We start from the raw sequence: 19,657 nt of genomic DNA, 5'->3' as shown, positions 1-19,657 counted from the left end.
AAAGAATGGAAACGTCCCCAAAATGTCCATCAGCTGAGAAGCTTCATAGGGCTTTGCACTTACTATAGGAGATTTATGAAGGACTTTTCTTCCATCGCAAGACCTCTTCACAAGCTGACAGAGAGCAAGCAAAGGTTCTTGTGAACAAAAGAATGCGAGAATTCATTTAATAACTTAAATGAAGTTTTAACATCAGGTCCAATCCTGACGTATCCTCAGCTCGACAGACGATTTATTCTCGAAACGGACGCGAGCAATGAAAGTCTCAGTGCTGTTTTGTCCTAAGAAATAAACGGTCAAGAACGTGTAGTGTCTTACTGGAGCAAGTGCCTGTCTAAACCGGAGAGGAATTACTGTGCCACCAGCAAAGATTTGCTAGCCAAAGCCGTAGAACATTTCTATCATTATCTATACGGTAGAAAATTCCAGCTCCGCACGGATCATCCATCACTGGCCTGACTTTTAAATTTCAAGATCCCGAGGGTCAAATAGCCTGGCGGATACAGAGACTCCAGGAATATGACGTCACTATCCGTCATCGAAAGGGATCATCATACGGAAACGCCGACTCCCTGATGTCTGGAAGCCGATATTGTTCTAAGGTCGAAGAGAAATACGGGTATCTGAGTCTCGTTGCACTACAAATTACAGCATCAAAAAGTTGTTGAGAACTTTAGCCTGAAACAAGCTTTGAAATATATTTACAACCAGAACAACCGCCGGCAAAAAAAATGGTACGTGATGGAGTCATGATTTTTTATGATCGAGTCATTACTTGCACCAGTATCTCATCGAAAACGTTTAATAATTTGCTAAAATTCTTTTGATAGTTTTTAGTAATTTGTAGAGTTTCTTTTGATATGTGCCAAGTGGTTCCAGATGAAAAATTATTAATGATTTATACTGTCTGAGATGCGAAACTGCTATAGAAGTAATCCTTGTTTTCCTGGAGACACTTTTTCAAAGAAATCGCCAATGCCTCATCCATGGCGAATCGCATGAGTAGCAGGCTTCTGTCTGTCTGCAAGGGCAGTTCGTTCTTGGTTACTTTTCTTAAGGACTAAATTTTTAGATTCAATTTCTACACGTTAGAGAGTTAATAAAGAACAACTGGAAGTTCACTGGAACCAGAATTGCAATTGAAAACAAGAAATACAAGTTCGTTCATGGTTGATCACCTTTATCATTTTCTCCAAAAAGAGCTTAAGTAGTAAGCCAAAAATTCGAAGTTACATTTTCAAGAAGAATGAGAACTTGATTAATTTTTTAAAATGGTAAGTGATAAATAATGTTGCTTTTAAAAAGGGTAATATGGAGATGCATTTTTTTTAATATTACATAACAAATATCAAACAGATTATTCACGAAATAGTAACTTGAGGAAAAGTAAAATTAGAAATCTTAAAGCTTAATTAAGAAATTAAGAGCTCAGTAACTCTTTTTAAAAGAAATCATATTTAAATCACAAGCTTTGATTATTGCATTATTCAAAATAAGTGTCCTGTAGAAACATGAATTTTTCGCCTTAAGAAAAGTAAAAGCGTAATTATACTCATTAAGGAAATTAAATTATTTAAAATTTTTGGAATAATAGCCTTTTTTATTATAAATTTCTTCACTAAATTTTTATCTGAAAACCAGTGCTAATTTGTTTTGATAAATTTAATCGGAAAACTTGTGAAAATAGGAAATAATTTGTATGTGTAAAATCAGCTACTGGTTTTGACTAGGTGCGCTTGCGCAGAAGGTTGCTTTTCATCGAATTGGCGAACAAGTGGAAAGAGGTCCTAAAATCCTAAAGAGGGTGCGAATCTTGAAAATTGTGGTATCTGGGATTTTTCCTTGATCGTTCGAGAACTTCCGAAGTGCGAGTCACTTTTGGGATCGACTAGTGGGAGTAAGGATGTAAGACTTTGCAGATGAGGCGAATTACTCTCTTAAGTTCGTTGCTTTTTATTTCGAAGGAAGGGTGTGGTGTGTACGTGTGTAGCTCGATGCAGAGTACGAGAAAAAGCTGCGACTCAAAAAAAAAAAAAAAAAAAAAAAAAAAGGGGGGGGGGAGGGAATTATTTTAAGAGTATCCATTAAGAAAAGGAACGAGAAAAATTATTATTAACTTGTCAATGTTATGTGAGAAGGTGTTTTTTGTGAGCTTGTGTTGAGGCTGCATTTGCTGGTTTCACGGGTAATCCATGCGGCGACACCCTTATCCTGCTGCATCCAATGGAAAATGTATTGATACGACTGTAAATCTTGGATATGGGGTTTCCTTGAAGCCGTTTGATAAAAATAAAATGATATTTTACAAGCGGGAATTGGTAACAGCATTTTCTTCCAACTGGCGTGTTCCACGTGCTATTTAATTGATCGGGTTTAGGTGAATTAAGCAGATGTTATTTTTTCGCATTTAATCTTCTTCCCTGAATGGTTCAGTTTAGTTGCATGCCCCGGTTACACTACTACTGACAACTCACACGTCTTTAGTCAGTTCACCAACATTAATTAAAGCATGGGTCAGAAAATTCGAGCGAACTAATTCCATCCTAAATGAGAAACCAGAAAGCAGATCACGTTCCTGGCGAAGCGACGAAAATATACTAGACGTTAGACAGTTAATAAAGAACAGCTAAAAGTTCACTGGAACCAGAATTGCAATTGAAAAACAAGAGAACTTGTGTTCAGAATGCTGGTGATAAAGCTATGCCTTAAGCATATCCATTCCCACAATTAAAAATGTATTCTTCAATGAATTAATTTCTCGTCTATACTTCTTGAATATTATGCATCGTATTCGAGAATTCTTGATCTTACTGCCGCCGATTTTTTATGGGGTATCTTAACAGTTGCGTTTAGAAAAGTAACCGACAAAAATAACCCAACTGAGACAAAATATTCGTGATCAGGGCGAAGCCATTTTGCTTGCCAGTTGTCAGCACGTATCGTTCAGCTGTAAGACTGGCAAAGACATGAAGGTGAATATATCGACTGTATATTTTTAAAAAGTAAATTTCTGGATATATTTATTCTCTAAATAAAAATTTAATAAAATAACTTAACCACACCTTTTTATTTATTTATTTTTTAAATTGGATTTTAAAAAGCATAAACATTTACAGCCTACTCTGTATTAGGAGATGCACTCTGAATTTCTTTTCTCTTAGTTTAAAAGTTAGCTCTGCTTCGGATATAACTACTTTTAATATTGAAAGAAAAAGCTGTACAGAAATTGGAGAATTTTTTATGATTTCTTAAGATTTGTGTCATTTTAGATACATTGCGTATGCAATATTATAAACAAAGAAAATAAATTCATTTCTTCAACATAATTTTTATTATTTCATTTTCTCTTCATAATTTATTTACAGCACCAAAAAAGAATCTGAAATCACACTAAGGCTTTTGCCAACTGAATTACACAGTTGACAAAGCAATTAGAATGAACAGAATGACGTAACATTTTATTAGCAGGAACTGGCCAATCAAAGTATTTATCCAGTAGCTACTTCAAAACAATCGCTATTTTAATAACTTGATAACTTTCGGTCGTGGGAATAAAATTAATCTTAACATACATTGCTGTTTTTGTTCCAGAATCTGTATATGTATATAAAAGTATTCGCCTAAATATATTGGGAAAAAGATTTCTTTTGAAGTGGAAAAGTAACTAGATTGTTTAAGACTTTAGTGTTTTAATATGGACCTTTTAGATTTTTCATGAGTGTATTTTCAGTAGAATATTCGTTTCTCATAGTTTATCGCTACTTATATTTGCAAAATAAATAAGAAATCGCAAAACAGGAGATTTATACCACCCAGTGTCCCGAAGCTGTCAAATAAAACCTTATTTTTTTCCACTAATAAGTGTAAATGATTTTATTAGCATCCAATTGGGTAGTACTTCCGTTCAGTTTTTGAAGCAAAGAATTCAGTGCTACCAGAAATTTATTGGCTCAAAAGGACTATTAGGCTAAAAACGGACCTTGCATTGTTTCAGTTTTCATTCCAGTCTATTGCCATTCGTCAAAATATAAGATAATTATATTCTAAATTTAATCTATCTGTTGTTGATGAACAAACTAAGCTAGTTAAAAGCAATAGATACAGTTCTTAAAACTAGTATTTTTTTACTTTTGAATTTGATTCAGTTAAATAAAATGCAATTAATTTATGATATAACTAATTAAGAGCATTAATATTTTTATAGAATTACATTACATATTTTTCACTTTTTAAATATACAGAAGATAATTTTCCGATGTTTATCTAAGTGCATATTCATCTAATATCCTATAAATGTTTCGCTATTTCACCTGGTCCATGTCTAATGATAATCTGAACTAACAAACCTTGTTAAACTTTAAATGAGCCCTTTTGGGGAAGTCGTTAAAAATTTGAGCCTTTTCAGATTTTGTTTTATAAATCACAATTATTTTAATTTAAGTTGCTTTTTCACACATTTTAAATCAGATTAAACGAGAGTAAAAAATGGAGAACCACTAATCTTTTATAAGATTTAAGTTGTCTGCTATTCGGAATTAAGATAGAATCAGGAAAATCAGATTATACTTTCTAGTTTCAAAATGGCATTCTTATTCGAAGCAATTAAATTAATTGTATAAAATGGTTCTAGAAGAAATTATTTACAGTTCTGAAAATGGCATCATTAATGGTTTGGCGAGTATTTGGTTGAATGGAATTTCGAGTTACAGAAGTTAGATTAGATAAAGCATTATTTTAAATTAGAATTTGAATTACTGTCGATGGTAAAAATCTGATGCTATGTTAGTTATTTATTCCAGAAATTTAAAAGCGCTGAACTAATTTTTATATTATACAGAGATTATTTTTAAATAGTTGAAATGGAATACGAATAAATTCTGTGAATACGAATAGATTCTGTGCCTGGAATAAATTCTGTGATCGTTGCCAGCTCCTCCGAAAATAATTTTACAGAAACATTTCAAACCACATATAAAACAATGACTATTGCATATATTGATTGTTATTAAGTTTTGCAGAGAAACTTGATACCTTTCATCAGTAGTCCTGCGTATCCCAACTTTAAACGTGTAAAACAAGAAGAGACCCATAACACAACTTTAGCAAAATATCTACAAACAAAACGATTCTCACTGCTGACGTTTTGCATGCACGAAAGACGTCATGAAAAGTATATGGAGCAATGCTGTTTTCTGATTCGGTTTCTAATTCTAATTTCTAATCCGGAGGCTATGAAAAATGCATTGGAAGATCTCTGAATGTTGATATTATAATAACAGATGGTGCAAAATTTTAACGTATTAGGAAAATAAAGACTTCAGAAAAAGAATGCTATTTGTAAAGAAATAAAAAATAACTGTTGTGTATGTAAATTATTTTGTAAAATGTAATTACATACGAGTGCTTGTCTTAAGATTTAAGCTCTGGTCGCTTCTTAGATTGCTTTGATTTTACTTGTAATAATGACTTAGTTAAATGATAAGGTAATAAGATTTAAAATGTCTTACATATTTTATTAACATAATCGTTTATCTATAAAGCTAAACGTATTGCACATGTTGACTTTTTATCAGCTTAAAAAGGATTAACATAATTTATTTATAATACCAAATAAAACCTAACAAAGGATAATTTAACTAATTTCTTTGAACACGCTTAATTAATTACAGATTCCTGAAATAATTTCATTGCTGTAGGAAAACTGAAAACAGATTATAAATCTTATTTGTTTAATAAACAACCACAGCCTTCTTTTGGAATCTTGAACCACATTTAAAAAAGTAGACATAGCAATATTTCCAGACTTCGAAAGCAAGAAACTTGGCTGTAAGCGTAAATAAACTAAATTCCTTATTTACATTGATATTAAATATCATAAAATCTAAATTTATGGCTTATAACACTATCTTACATTTACATAACTACTTCGTGCATGCAAAAGTCACATACATACTTATGAATGAATACGTTCAGATAATATCACAACTTGGCTGTGATATATTTAGTCACAGTTAGTTTATAAGTTTTCGGTATTTGAAAGATTCTGTTCTTTACCACCTATACGACGAAATGATAAAGTTTCGATGCTACAGCTAGGCTATACAGAGGTGCTTATAGAATACCTAACTGCGATAAAAAATGAACTTGCAAAACAGAATTGCAAAATATTTTCAAAGTAGCACAATTTTCTAATTTAAGTTGGCAAATCGTTTTTAAAAAAGTATTATGAAAGTTTATTAAACATCGAACTTAGACAAATAAAGACAAGACATTTACCCTCTAACGAAATGAAAATTTTGTTAATTAATGAAAGGTAAAATATTATATCTAAATTTATTGCATTATGAAATACTGGTTAAAGATACTGCATGAACCGTACCTTATTACAGGAAAATTCATGCATTAGATTTTTATTACAGAAGTAAGGGAAACGATATGAGAAATAAAATAAATTCATGTATTAGCATGAGTAAATAATTTCTCATCTAGTTGTTGAATAAAGCAGAAATCATATAAAATCCGAACCAATCATAAGTTTCCAGAAGTATAATCTGCGTTTGAATGTTTCTAAAATGAGAGATGTAAGCTCAAGAAACAAGTAAAGTAAAATATAAAGTATATTTTTATCATTAAAAACATGCAAGCCAACAATGTTTCTAAAATGAAAAGGAATAAAATTTCTTAAATTACGAATCACATAGTGAGTTTTATAAACTTAATACAGATACCCTATAAAAGATAGGAAAATAAATTGAAAGTTTGCGACGAAAAAAGCTCATATTGCCCTAGAATAATTAAAACTTCGTGACAAATGATCTCATTGCATCTGTCATTCAGTTCTAACGAACTCTTTACATCAGAAAATAAATTTCTTTTATATAATCTGCACAAAATTCATTATCTGAACACGAATGACACTTGCAAAGTGCCAAACTTGAATGTCCTCACATTAAAAAAAGGTCTATCGAAATTCACTGGCATCTAATGAAAACAATCAATTCGACACCAAAATATTATTGCTTTCACTAGTACAAAGAAAATTAGTTTATAGGAAATATATCAGAAAAGGAGCAGTTGTCCGTATTTAACCAGTTTACATTAAATATCAATATTAGATTTTTCCTTCTAGTACAGTTTAAATTGCAAGTCAGGATTCTCAACATTATCTAGCAAACTTGCATGACATTAAAATAAAAAAAATATGACCTCTTTTGAAATTTCTGCACAAAGAATATACACATACTATACAAGAGAAATATCTAGTTGTGGAATGCTTTGGAAATTAAACTGCCATTTAAAAATATTTTTCGATGAAGTGAATTTTATAAACTCATGAAAAATATTACAGAAAACAAAGCATATACAATAAGTTCATATAAAGGATCGCACAGATGCAATTAAATGAAGGAAATACTTTTACGTGATGAATGAATAATTTATTAAGGATATTTTTTCAAAGGCGTTCAGAGTCTCATAGAAGAATTAATAGATGAAAGACAAGCACAAATATCTGAACTTTTAATTAAATAAAATTCACCCTTATACCGGGAAAAAGTGCTTAACAATAAAATCTACAGCATAGCTGTCTTCATTAGAAAGCTAACAATATTGAGTAAATCTTTCTAAAATGTAATGTAATAAAATAACTAAATAAAAAGGTCAACGAAAAATACTGTTCCGCCTCATTGAATGAAATAAAAAAAATAGTGGCTCAGAATCAAAGGATTACATAAAAGAAATTGAATTTCAGAGTATTTTTAAATGCTGAAATTGTACGCTTTTAAAATACCCTGATTTATTAATATAAATAGCAATGTTGACAAACATGTCAAACTGACCTTAAAATAAATTTATATGAAATAATATTGAGAAATGCATATCAGATATCATTGAGGAAAAGAAATCAGATAACATTGATGGATGCAAATGAGATAACAATAAAAAATACTAATAAAATATTTTCATTTGTTTAATGCATAGTTTACTGGTCATTATTTCCATTCTATTAAGTTACCCACTTTTCAACATCGACTAGCTGATTATATTATTGAAACCTTGTTATATCAAAAACATGGAAGATCAGATCGAAAGTAGAAAAAAAAGTAATAACATTAAACTTCTATGCAAGATATCATGGCATTACCTTGCATAGAAATATTTTTGATTAAAGTAGATTTTTCTACATTTTTTTACCTTTTAATATTAAATATAGGAGATCATACATATCAAAATTCTTTTACGACGATGACAGAAATCATTATCTTAACAATTCTTGTAGAAAAGAAAAACCTTCTTACAGATTCCCCTTTTCATCACCTGGAAGCATTCCACTCTAGAATAAATATTTAGAACTGCAACCATATTTTTCTCATTATAATGAAAATCTGATTTTATGGCAAAATTTTGCAAAGGCATTAAACATGTAACTGCCATAGCCTCCTGACTTGGAATAAACTGCTTCTCAAGTACACAGACATCTACAACAAATGCAAAACTTCCAATATAATTGCAAAATTCTAACATCATTGCATAAAATATCTGTCGTTACAGCAATCAACGCAGGAATAGACGGATTCATTAAATTATATAGGAAAATTTATCTAACAAATATTTTTCACAATATCAACATGATATAGAGAGACAAACATCTATGATTATTTAATACTAGAAGTATATTTGCTTCCAGGATGGTTTTTGTGATATAGTTCTTAAATAATTTTTATCGAAGGGAAAATGTGTGATAAGATTCGCAAGGAAAGAATACGTATTATAAGCGAAATTAAGCAGTTTTCAGTTTAATTAAGTATTAATATATTAACAAGAAAATATTTAGGTATATGTCTTAAGATATATACCTAAGACATATATTTAGATATGTGACTTGAGACAAGTAATGTTGAAGGAATTTATTCTATTTGATAATTTAATCTATGTGAAAAGCAATCACGGTTTAATGGGTTTAATCAGCAAAATTTAAGTTACAAAGCTTTTAATTACAATAATTGTGCTTAATAAAAAATGCTATATATTGAAGATACAAATTTATTTAATAAATATGAATTAGTTAAATTAAAATTAGTTTCAGTTTAATTTTTTTAAATCGAAAATAAATTTAAATGGAATTTCCTTAATAAAACTTTGTATTAGAAAAAGAAATTTTATTACAAATCTTATAATTCCATTTTCATAATGGTCTTACAAAAGATTTTAAAATGTTTTCAGAAAGATATAAACAATATTCACCAGTTAAACTAAAATGAACTATTTTTTAAAATAATGAATTTTTTTTGTTTAAAAATAGTTAATTAGGTTACATTTTATAATTTATTCATGTAAATAATGTCCAGAAGTCTGGCTAAACCTTGCATATCGTAAGCTAATCGAGGTGGTTTTCTTAATAACTCGACAAGCAAATTTACAGTATAACAAACGAATAAATGTATTCTTTTTTTCTGAAAGCGCTTTGTTAAGAAGTAAGTTCATATATCTATGTTTTATTTAAAGTTAAATAAATTTAAATTATGTAACTATATGAAACTATGAAACTCCATCTATGTTCTCCATCTTATGTTCTTGAATAGCTTTAGAAATGGTTTAATTTTCCGAAAAAATTTCAAAGAACGTGATAAAATGTTATTGAGAAATAAATCTGAAGTTGTTAAAAGTGTCTAACATTGAACTAAACATTACTGTTTAAAGGAAATTTCACCATTTTTGGCATAAATTGTACTAGTTTAAGACACGTGCATAATTATGCTTAGATACTGATATTATGGTCTAGATGATAATTTATTTTTACAAAAAAAGTATTTGAAATTCTCTTATTAAAGATCGAATATGGTTCTTATTTAAATAACGAAAAATATTTTAAAAATTAACATGAATTATTTAAAAAATACCCAATATCAATAATATGACAATATTATGAATTATTTTAATAGCTAGTTAAAAATTAATCTTTCTCTTCAATAACTGCAATTTTCATTTCTCATTTCTTCAAATCTTCGATTTCGTAAAACTCCAGATTTATAAGCGTCTGTAGAAAAAGCTAATAAAATGCATACAAATTTGGAAGAATTATTCCTTCGAAATTGTTTAGCAAGTTACTCAATCTAATAAATCAGGAAAATCTTTTTCTTCAGTGCAAAAACACATCCAAGAGACCAATTATACTTCTGTCTATGACGTAACAAATTAACGTGTTGCCTCTTCTTCCATAATCACTGCTCTGTATAGGAGGTGGAAAGAGGCATCGGATACAACATTTGCAGAAGATATAAGACACAGATATGACAACATCTATCAAAATGGGAAGTATTGTGCTGAGAAAATATTCACACACACACAGAGAAGTTTCAAAATGCCAACACTGCTTATATAATTGATACTGATACACAGGTAAAATGGTTATCTGTTTAAAGCGCCATTTAATATTTCTCAGCTACAACGTAATTTGTGACGTCATAGATTTTGATTTCTTAAAGACATATAAGATAGTACTCTTTGTAAACGTAACACTTAATGTTTTATGACAATCACAGAAGATTTTTATAAATATCCTCTGATAGCATAAATAAAACTGTTAGTAAATTTTTACTTAGTTAACGAAGGAAAATCGATGATAATAAATATAAAAAGATTAAAAAAAACTTACGGGAGAATTCTAATTGAAATGCGTAAATGCAACCTTTTATAAACTTTAAAAATTCATTAATAAATTTTAGAAGTTTTATATATTAAACAATTTTTTTAAAGTTATTTCATACTCTCTAGTAATCCATTTGTGGAAGCAACGAAATTTCTAAAATTTTTTAAATTTTCAAGAAAACGAACGATTATACCACGTGATTACTATGTTCAGAAATCATGTATTTTCTCGACTTCTGAACATATTATTATCTTGGCTATGGGGACATCACAAATGCGCCATTATATTAAAAACAATCACATTGAGAGATGTCAGAAGAAATATTGACTGTGTTAGAGCTGTAGCTGCAAGGACGTTGATAGACACAAAAAAATTATTAACACAGAATAAAAAGTTTTTGGGAATGTTCAATATCTGTTATTTTGGAAAATGATGCGTTAAAGTGCCATTTTAATATTCAACAATTTAAAAAAAAATAAAATTTTAAACGTTATTCTTTGCTTTTAAAGTATTCTCTCTTCTTCAAACCTAACCAGTTAATTTATACTGAATCTCAATAATCGATTTTGATATGTGAATATATTTTATAAACAAATAATGAAGGAAGTATAAATTACTTTTTCCATATGCAATAGTAGATAATTTTATTGTTTTTTATTAGAAAAATGAAAGCTAAAGCATAACCCATATAAGGTGCTTACTTAGTCGAAACTGTTCCAATAAATGGCGCTTTAATACGCATCACATAGACAGAAAGGGCTTAATTTGTAGAAATCGTGTTTACTAATGTACTACGGCTCGTCGTACTTGCGCATCACAGTGTAACTCTGACTGAGCGTGCGCAGTGGGACAGATATTTGGTACCATCTGCGCATATTATAGTAGCACCGTCGTCGTATTCGAGAGAAGCATATGTGATAACACAGTTAAAAACGGCTCTTTGGTAAGAAGCCTGAGACGAAATATATAAATGACATTTAACTGGTATGAGAATTATAACTGAATTTCATATAAGCATGATTTTAAGTGTCACATCACTTTACCAACCTATTACTTTTGATTAAATTTTGATGTTAAAATTAACATTACTCAAACTAAATCTTCATCCATGACTAAGTTTCGAATGAATCATTGAAATCATAAAGTATAGCATATTGTTGAGTTTATAGAACAGAGGCTATTTTTCATATTAGTTATTAATATATTAATAATAAAGTTTAAAGACATATCACCGGAATCTCGAAGATTCCGAATACAGTACAACTCCAATTATCCGAACTCCGACTATCCGAATTGCTGATTATCCGAAACACTTTCAGAATTTTTTAGAATCAACTGAAGAAGAGAATGAAAAGGAGAAAAAGGAAAAGAAGCTCAAGAAAAGGAAAGGGAAGAGACAGGACAAGATGAGGACGACGTGGCACTTGAGGAATTAAGAAACATTCTTTTGAAAATTCCTGGATGTTCAGAAGTTAGTGCTGAGGATATGGCATAATGGATGGTGTGTGATTCGTCAGACCCTGGGTTTCAAATTCTGAATGACTGTGAACGTATTGAAAGTGTGAGAGAAGAAAATGTTGAGGAAGAAGGTGGCCTTAATTTCGAAGTTGAAGCACGCATGGGACCATCAGCTAGTGAAGGGTTTGCCGGCCTTGAAACTGCGTTGAAGAGGCTGGAGCGTTAGCCTGAGTGCGACCACATGCAACTTCTCACAGTCAAGCAGATGCGCGACTTGGCTGACTGAAAACGGATCAAGACAGTCAAACAGCTTACTTTGACCGAGATGTTCAGCAAGCAATGACTTTCAGCACTTGTAAGTATTGTACAGTACACTATATAACATGTACGTAAAAGTGTTGCCTTTTCATTTTAATTAATTAAAACCTCTTTTTCTTTAAAAATAGTTTTTCCCCATTTTCAACATACAGTAATGAATTAAAGTGTACATTAGACCCTTTCTTTGGAAAAAATCCAATTATCCGAATGGTGTCCGGTGGAATTCTACTGTACCAGGAAAAAACACATATTTTCTTAACTACAAATTTAAAACACTTCTGCCTCTTTGTACCAGGAACCATTTTATCTAATCATGTTGCTCTATAATTTGGGTATATTTCTAGATATTTCTAAATGTACATACATGTACCTATTCATAGGTATTCGTAGAAATATCATTGATTATATAGACATGTCTTTCACATATGGAGGATTAATGCATCCCATTTAGTTTTGATTCTTAGGATTGAATTCCGTTTTCTTTCGTTATATGAAAGTGAGTTTGATAATTTTTTGACGATTTTTTCGAATTATAATTTTTTGACGGAGTTGAATTTTACATAGAAACTTAAAAATTATCTTGTTTAGTGTATTATGAATAAATAGGCAAATCTTGCTGAAACTGAATATCGCCAAGATGTTAGAAATGCTATTATACTATTTTCCATTCAATAAATTTCCTTCATCCTATTAAATGCAAACGATAACTTTTCAGCAATGTATAAAAACTAAGTTAAAAATTGTATTCTAAATTTCTGAATGAAACTTCGCTTATAAATTGTTTTCTTTTACAGAACAGGTATTGAAGATCTTCTCATGTATTTTTTGCTTAGAAAGGAAGACGCAAGAAAATTTAAACTAGAATTGTTAAAAGTTAAAGTTGTGTATTAAGAACACGCATATTTAAAAGGGGAGTATATTCCTCATATTATCATGTATGATACATTTACTCAACAGAAATAGAATTTATTAATAAGTTTGAGGAATCAAGTCTCATTTAAGTCTTTGAAAATTAATATGTATCAGCATTTATTTTTAAGTACACATTTATAGCATATTAAATCAGTGTTATTCGTCTCAGTTTTCATAGTTTTGAGCCTTTTGCGACATGATGGTGAAGTCTTCTCAAAATGTGCCATGCAATTATGGTAAAACATATTACTTAAATACTTAAGTAAAATTTTGCGTTTATACAAAATATTACTCATATTTAAGCATTATTTTGTGCTTATACAATTGTACAAATCTGCGTGCAAATATAAGATGACGTGATTCGAAATAAGTCTCGAAAGGATTATGTGTTCTAAACGACCACAAAGCATTTTTTCGACTAATTACTTGGATCATAAATTTAGGATTTCCTCAAAAATAGTTGCATAAAAGAACGTCCTCACTATAAAAAAATCTTTGAAGATCAGCTTGATTGCAAATTATTTGTGCCATTTTGTTTCTCTGTAAAATTGCTCTTTTCAACGTAATTGCAACGATCAATCAACGTAGTTTTATACTTATTGATAAGCATTTAATCAGTCTTTTTATATTATCTGAATGCTAATTAAAACATAAATCGTTTTATATTACTTAATGATATGCCTTGTTATCCATATTAGAATATTCTGGGTTGATTGCTTAAGTACATTTGCCCTTCAATCTAAAATAATGCTTCTATGATCTTTCTTTCGGTAAAGCACAATACTACAAGAGCAAGAGATTTACTTCACTGAAATTTCCAAATTTCTAAATTACTGTTAGAACAACATAAGCGAAATTTTTCTTAAATATTTTAATACACATGTTGCTATGTAAAAAATTCATTTTTAGATGTGGCATCGAAACTGGATTCAAATTAAATCCATTAGTAAACTTTTCTGTAGTCAATTACTACAGATATTTTATCAGAGCTTTTATTTCCTTGATAGTGTCTCAAAATTAATATTTTGCAATAATAAACAAATTTTCATTGAAATGTTTCACATTTCTTCAGCTTAAATTAAGCATATATTTTTCTTACCTCGAATGCTAAAAATTAGTCTGGATTAAATTGAGAAAAATCTGAACGCTGTGGAATTTCAAAACAAAATTCTTCTTTCATAGAAAAACCATCCACATGCATTGTTTCCTTTACAGATACGAATAGCGAAAGATAAGTTTTATTTATGAATTTAAAATGCCAGATCAGAATTAAAGTTGTTTATTCTCATTTTTAATATAAACTTGTCTTATATCAGATTCTAACAAAAACTGCTTTAGAATTGAAAAACAAAAATGCGATAAAAGTCATAAACAAAAAAATTCTTTAAGAAAAACACATAAAATGTAAACTTTAAGTCTTAAAAAATAGTTTCTTAATTTTGAAAATCTTTAACCTATCTTAATTATTTAATTAGATATTTTCAATTTTTAATTAGTTTCTTAATTAGATACGCTTCAGATCATGCATTTGACGGAATGTACGATTTAGAACAATAATAGAAAGGCCTTTTTTTATAAGAATGCACGTTCCTTCGGATATTAGCATTAATTAAATATTTTCAAATACTGATTTGTCTCGTGTTTAAATTTTTAAATGAAACTCTTACTGAGGTATCATAAAAATAGTACAATAATTTATTATGATTATGACTTATGATTTGGTCCTAGACTTACATAAACTACTTTTATTTGACCTTCCAGTAAACTTTAGTTAAGAATGACTGGCTTAGAAACATTTGTCTTACTTTCACTTTCTGCTCGTTTAGAATTTAATACTGTTCTGAGTCTTACTTCTAAATCTACAAATTAAGCCCCATCATGATCTGACTTATTCTGGTATACATATTTACGACACTGAATTTTAGTTTTATATAAAGTATATGTATGTATATGTATACATATACACATACATATACGCTGCTACATTATTCCACATGATGAATCTAGATCTCTTCCGATCCAGATCTGCTCATGGTATTATGATATAAACTATATTGCTTTGGCTCATGTCCCTGATCCTTGATTAACACTTGTAAATATTTTCCCACATAAGTTAATTACATGCGTATTTTAAGGATCTCCGCTCTGACCACAAACTTAAGGCATGTGTTTAAGAAAATCAACTCTCTTCAGCGAATTCATTGTTAAGTTCTGCGTGTTTCGTTTCCTAGTACTCGCGTTCCTCGACGCTACCATGCATATAACGATCAGTCGAAGGCTGCTGTACCATTTCCTGTTTCGTCTCGTACACTGGTTGCCATTCCTGAGTTGCTGAGCCGTAGGATGGTGGCTGTGTTTCGGTTAGGGAAGTTGTGGCTTCTGCATAAGACAACGGAGGTCCTCCATTTTGTTTTGGTGCGCCTGAGCTGTCTTTGAAAGCATTTTCAAGAGGGTTCCAAGATGGTCCTTCTTCTAATTCCGCTGGAGGTTCGGCCCAAGGTTGTTTTTCGCCCGAAGCAAAAATAGCGTAAAAGGTTACCCCGCTAAAGTGAATGAGACTAGCGATAAGGAATACCTTTTGCCATTCGTCGGCCGTCTGAAAAAAGATGTCATAATTCACTTATTAAAAGTCAAGTTAGATAAAAACATTGTACATGGAAAATGTCATGAACATATAATATTCACCTAAAGTTCAGTAGGTTGTTCTAGTGCGTACGATGATACAAAGTATAAATATAAGTTCCTACACAATTTTACCACGCAAACAATAGGTTTATTTGATTATTTGATTGCGGCAAAGTACACGAGGGTTAACTGTCTAACGTAAAGAACGTTTTCATGGGAAACATTTTATGTGAAACTAGCTTATATACACATTCGGAAAACTATGAAAAAGACTAACGGAATTCTAATCTGGTTGATCTACTAGTGTACCGACAGGCTTAAACAGTCGGATGTTGGTGAGTATTACCTTTCTTTAGAAAGAACTAATAAAAATTGGAAAATTAATGTTAGTCACCTATGTATTGATAGCAACAAAACTCTGAAGACTATCTGCTTCAGAAGGAAAATTTACATATTGAACTTTTTACCTGAACTAGTTCATAATTCTAGCACACAGGATAAAATTACGATTATCTTTCCTTCAGGTAGGAGCCTAAACTGAGGCAAAGCTAAAATTCTATACTACTTCAGCTATTCAGTCCATTGTCCAGTGAAGACTAGATAAAAACAAAAAAACTATAAAGCTTCAGCAAAATACTGATGATAATCAGTTTTTGGTCTAAAGTACTCGAGCCTTTGCAATTTGATAATGATCAATTGTAAACACTTCTAAAAAAAGACGCGCAACTCTTGGCACTAGAACCCATTTTATTAAATAATCTAAAGCAAGAAATGTTGATAGAAAGATCAGTTTGTTGCACATATATGCATATAGTATAACTGTCAATTTAAATAGGGTTCCAGTTATTTAAAATAGAACAACTTGGAATAAACATCAAAGGACAAGTCCCAATAAAAATTATAATTAGGGACTTATTTAAGAAACATACACTACTCAACAAGAATATTACTTGCCTAGAGCAAAAGCATCTATTATTAAGAGCTTGATTTCTTGATCTGTGAAATTCATTAATAAAACTTTGATATTTGGGATTTATTCTTTAAATTATGAATATTAATTAAGGATGACAAATTAATAAACCAAGACCACCAAAATATTAATACGCATTAGCATATATTTTCCTTTTTTATTTTGAGAAAAAGTGTGATATTTATATTAAGAAAAAATTCAGTTATCCTATTGTAGGGTTTATATTTATTTTAACTAACATTTATTTTAAGTTTAAACTATCTTTCCTGTCAAGCCTTACTTTCCCCTGGAATTGCCAATGCCATAGTATGTAAATTTTAGTAGAACGCGCAAAGTATTCAAAATTGTCAGCGGAAGTAATCTGAGTTAAATAGAAGGGAATCGAGTTCGAAAGTGTGCTTTCTTGCTTCACGAGCGTGGAGGTGGCTAGGTAGAAATTGAAGAACCACGCGTTTCGGCCTGTGTGCTTGCCTCAGTAGATAGTTAAATCTTTCAACGTAATATTCAGAAGTTTGCTGAACTGTCAGCGGTATCTTAGAACGCGGTTAGGTTAGTTACGTTTAGACAGCCTCGTAGGTAGTCACTTGTTATTATTCATTTTTAGTTTCTTATTTTTATTTCACCGCCGGGTCGGCGTAGTTTGTGAGCGTCAAGAGCACGCATCTGTAATTTCTAAAGTTGAATAAAAAGGGATTTAAACCCTTGTCAAGACTTTGTATACTTTCCAGTTCATAGCAGTCACCACTATTGTTGCGTGCAGGTTAGAAGCGCGCAACATTATATTGGCGCCCGAACACTTGTCGAACTGAAATGGCCGAAAACTGGATGGAAGCTGCTAGACAACAACAAGAAATGGCAAGCGAATTGGAAGGATTTGGATACCTGCTCCAGACGATGAGAGCATTAATTAAGCCAAACGTCAATTTCGACGGAAAACATTCGGTGGCGATATTTCTAGAAGGCCTCGAAAATCACTTCCAGCTCTACCCTGTGCCTGAAAGACAAAAAGTTGCCATCGCCACATCTGCACTAAGAGGACAGGCCTCGTTATGGTGGAAGAATATAAGCAAATTTTCATTAGGGGAATTCCGAGGCCATACATATACATTTGAAAATTTCAAAAAATCGTTATCAAAGGCCTCTCCCATAGTGAAAGACTGAGCAAGGCTAGAAGCCGAACTATATAGTTTTTATCAACGGAATATAGAAGAGTTTACGGACTTTATTCTGCGAAAAATTAAGCTGACGGATATGCTGTATGGGAAGAAACCCGACGCGGAGATTATTGAAATAATCTTACCAAGATTGCTACCTGCTGTTCAAGATTATTTCGAAATTAGAAACCCAAGCACATTGCAGGAGCTCTTCGAATTGGCGGTCAAGTTCCAAAATGGCAGAATAGCGGAAAAAGCTAGAGGGGCATCGTATTCTCAAAGTATCCGAAGGCAATCTTCTTCAAATGAGCAGACCAGAAATGCAAACCGCTCTTATGGGAGAAAGAGCTATCAAGCTAACTCATCGAAGCTCGAAGGTCAAGGCCCAAAAAGGAAATTTGAAAACAACTGTCCGCGTACCCAGAAGGCAGAAGTTGAAAGGAAAGCTTTAAACGAGTAGAGGGGCCTGTAAAAGCGAGGGTCCAGACCCCGGAAGTTTTGAAAAAACCCTCAAGAAGATACTTAAATACGGTCATCTTAAAAAACTCACAATTACCAATTATACAAGTCTTGGTTGGCGATGTACCAGTAGAAGCCCTCATCGATACAGGAGCAGAAGGTAATTTTATGAGTGATATTTTTTTTTTTAAGAAGAATTTTAATAGGTTACGATTATTTAAAAATAAAAACACAGAAATCATAGCAGCGCAAGGACAAACTTGTCGATGTATTGGAAAGTTGTCTTTAAAAATACAGGTTGAAAGCCTTAAAGTATTAATTTTTGTAGTAAAAAACTTGCAAAGTCCACTTATTTTAGGTATGGAGTTTTTAAAAGCCGCGAAGGCCAAACTGAATTTTCAGGAAAGTTCTATTGTGCTGGAGATGGATCGGAGGGTGGTGGAACCAGTGGAACAACCGCAAGTCAACCTTAGCCATTTGAATGACCATGAAAGCCAAGCCATCCAGCAAGTGGTGAGTACTTTTTCAAACTTGTTTTCAGAACGGCCTGGTAGTTGTCAAATAGTTACGCATGAGATACAGTTAACTGCCGACAAACCCTGTAGGACTAAACCTTACCGCTATGATAAACAGAAAGAGCAAATCATAGAAGAACACATTCAGGAAATGTTAAAGAACCAAATAATAACGCCCATAAATAGTGAGTACGCGAGTCTAGTCGTACTATGTAGGAAAAAGAACGAGTTTCCTCCTTCGGATAAAAGGGCTTGGAGGTTTGCTATCGATTACAGAAAACTTAATAGTGTTACTAAATTCCCAGTTTACCCTTTGCCGGTTATAGAGGAAATTATTAGAAAGATTAAATCTATAAGATACATGACTACGTTGGACTTAACGTCTGGCTACTATCAAATAGCTATGAGACCCGAAGACATACATAAAACCGCGTTTATAACAAAATCGGGCATTTATGCATTTTTACGCATGCCCTTTGGGTTGTGTGGGGCCCCATCAACATTCCAGAGAGCTATGGACATTGTTCTAAAGCCTGTCCTAGGAAAATCGACTTTAATCTATCTAGATGATATAATTATAACGAGTAGTACGTTGGAA

General features: G+C 31.4%; 1 protein-coding gene across 1 annotated transcript in view; it reads right to left on the bottom strand.

Moving 5' to 3' along the window:
• Nucleotides 1-3,308: 3,308 nt before the first annotated feature.
• Nucleotides 3,309-19,657, bottom strand: part of LOC118181715 (vesicular glutamate transporter 1-like) — a 266,747-nt gene continuing 250,398 nt past the window's right edge. The window contains exon 13 of the mRNA XM_035350912.2: nucleotides 3,309-15,932. Coding sequence (XP_035206803.1) covers nucleotides 15,564-15,932 — 369 coding nt within the window. The 3' untranslated portion in view covers nucleotides 3,309-15,563. The remainder of the gene's footprint in view (nucleotides 15,933-19,657) is intronic.

Source organism: Stegodyphus dumicola, chromosome 2 (genome assembly GCF_044657685.1).
Source record: "Stegodyphus dumicola isolate Sdum_Otavi_A_Nest chromosome 2, ASM4465768v1".
NCBI lineage: Eukaryota > Metazoa > Arthropoda > Arachnida > Araneae > Eresidae > Stegodyphus > Stegodyphus dumicola.
Note: the sequence above shows the minus strand (reverse complement) of the source record. Positions and strands in the feature narration are given on the sequence as shown.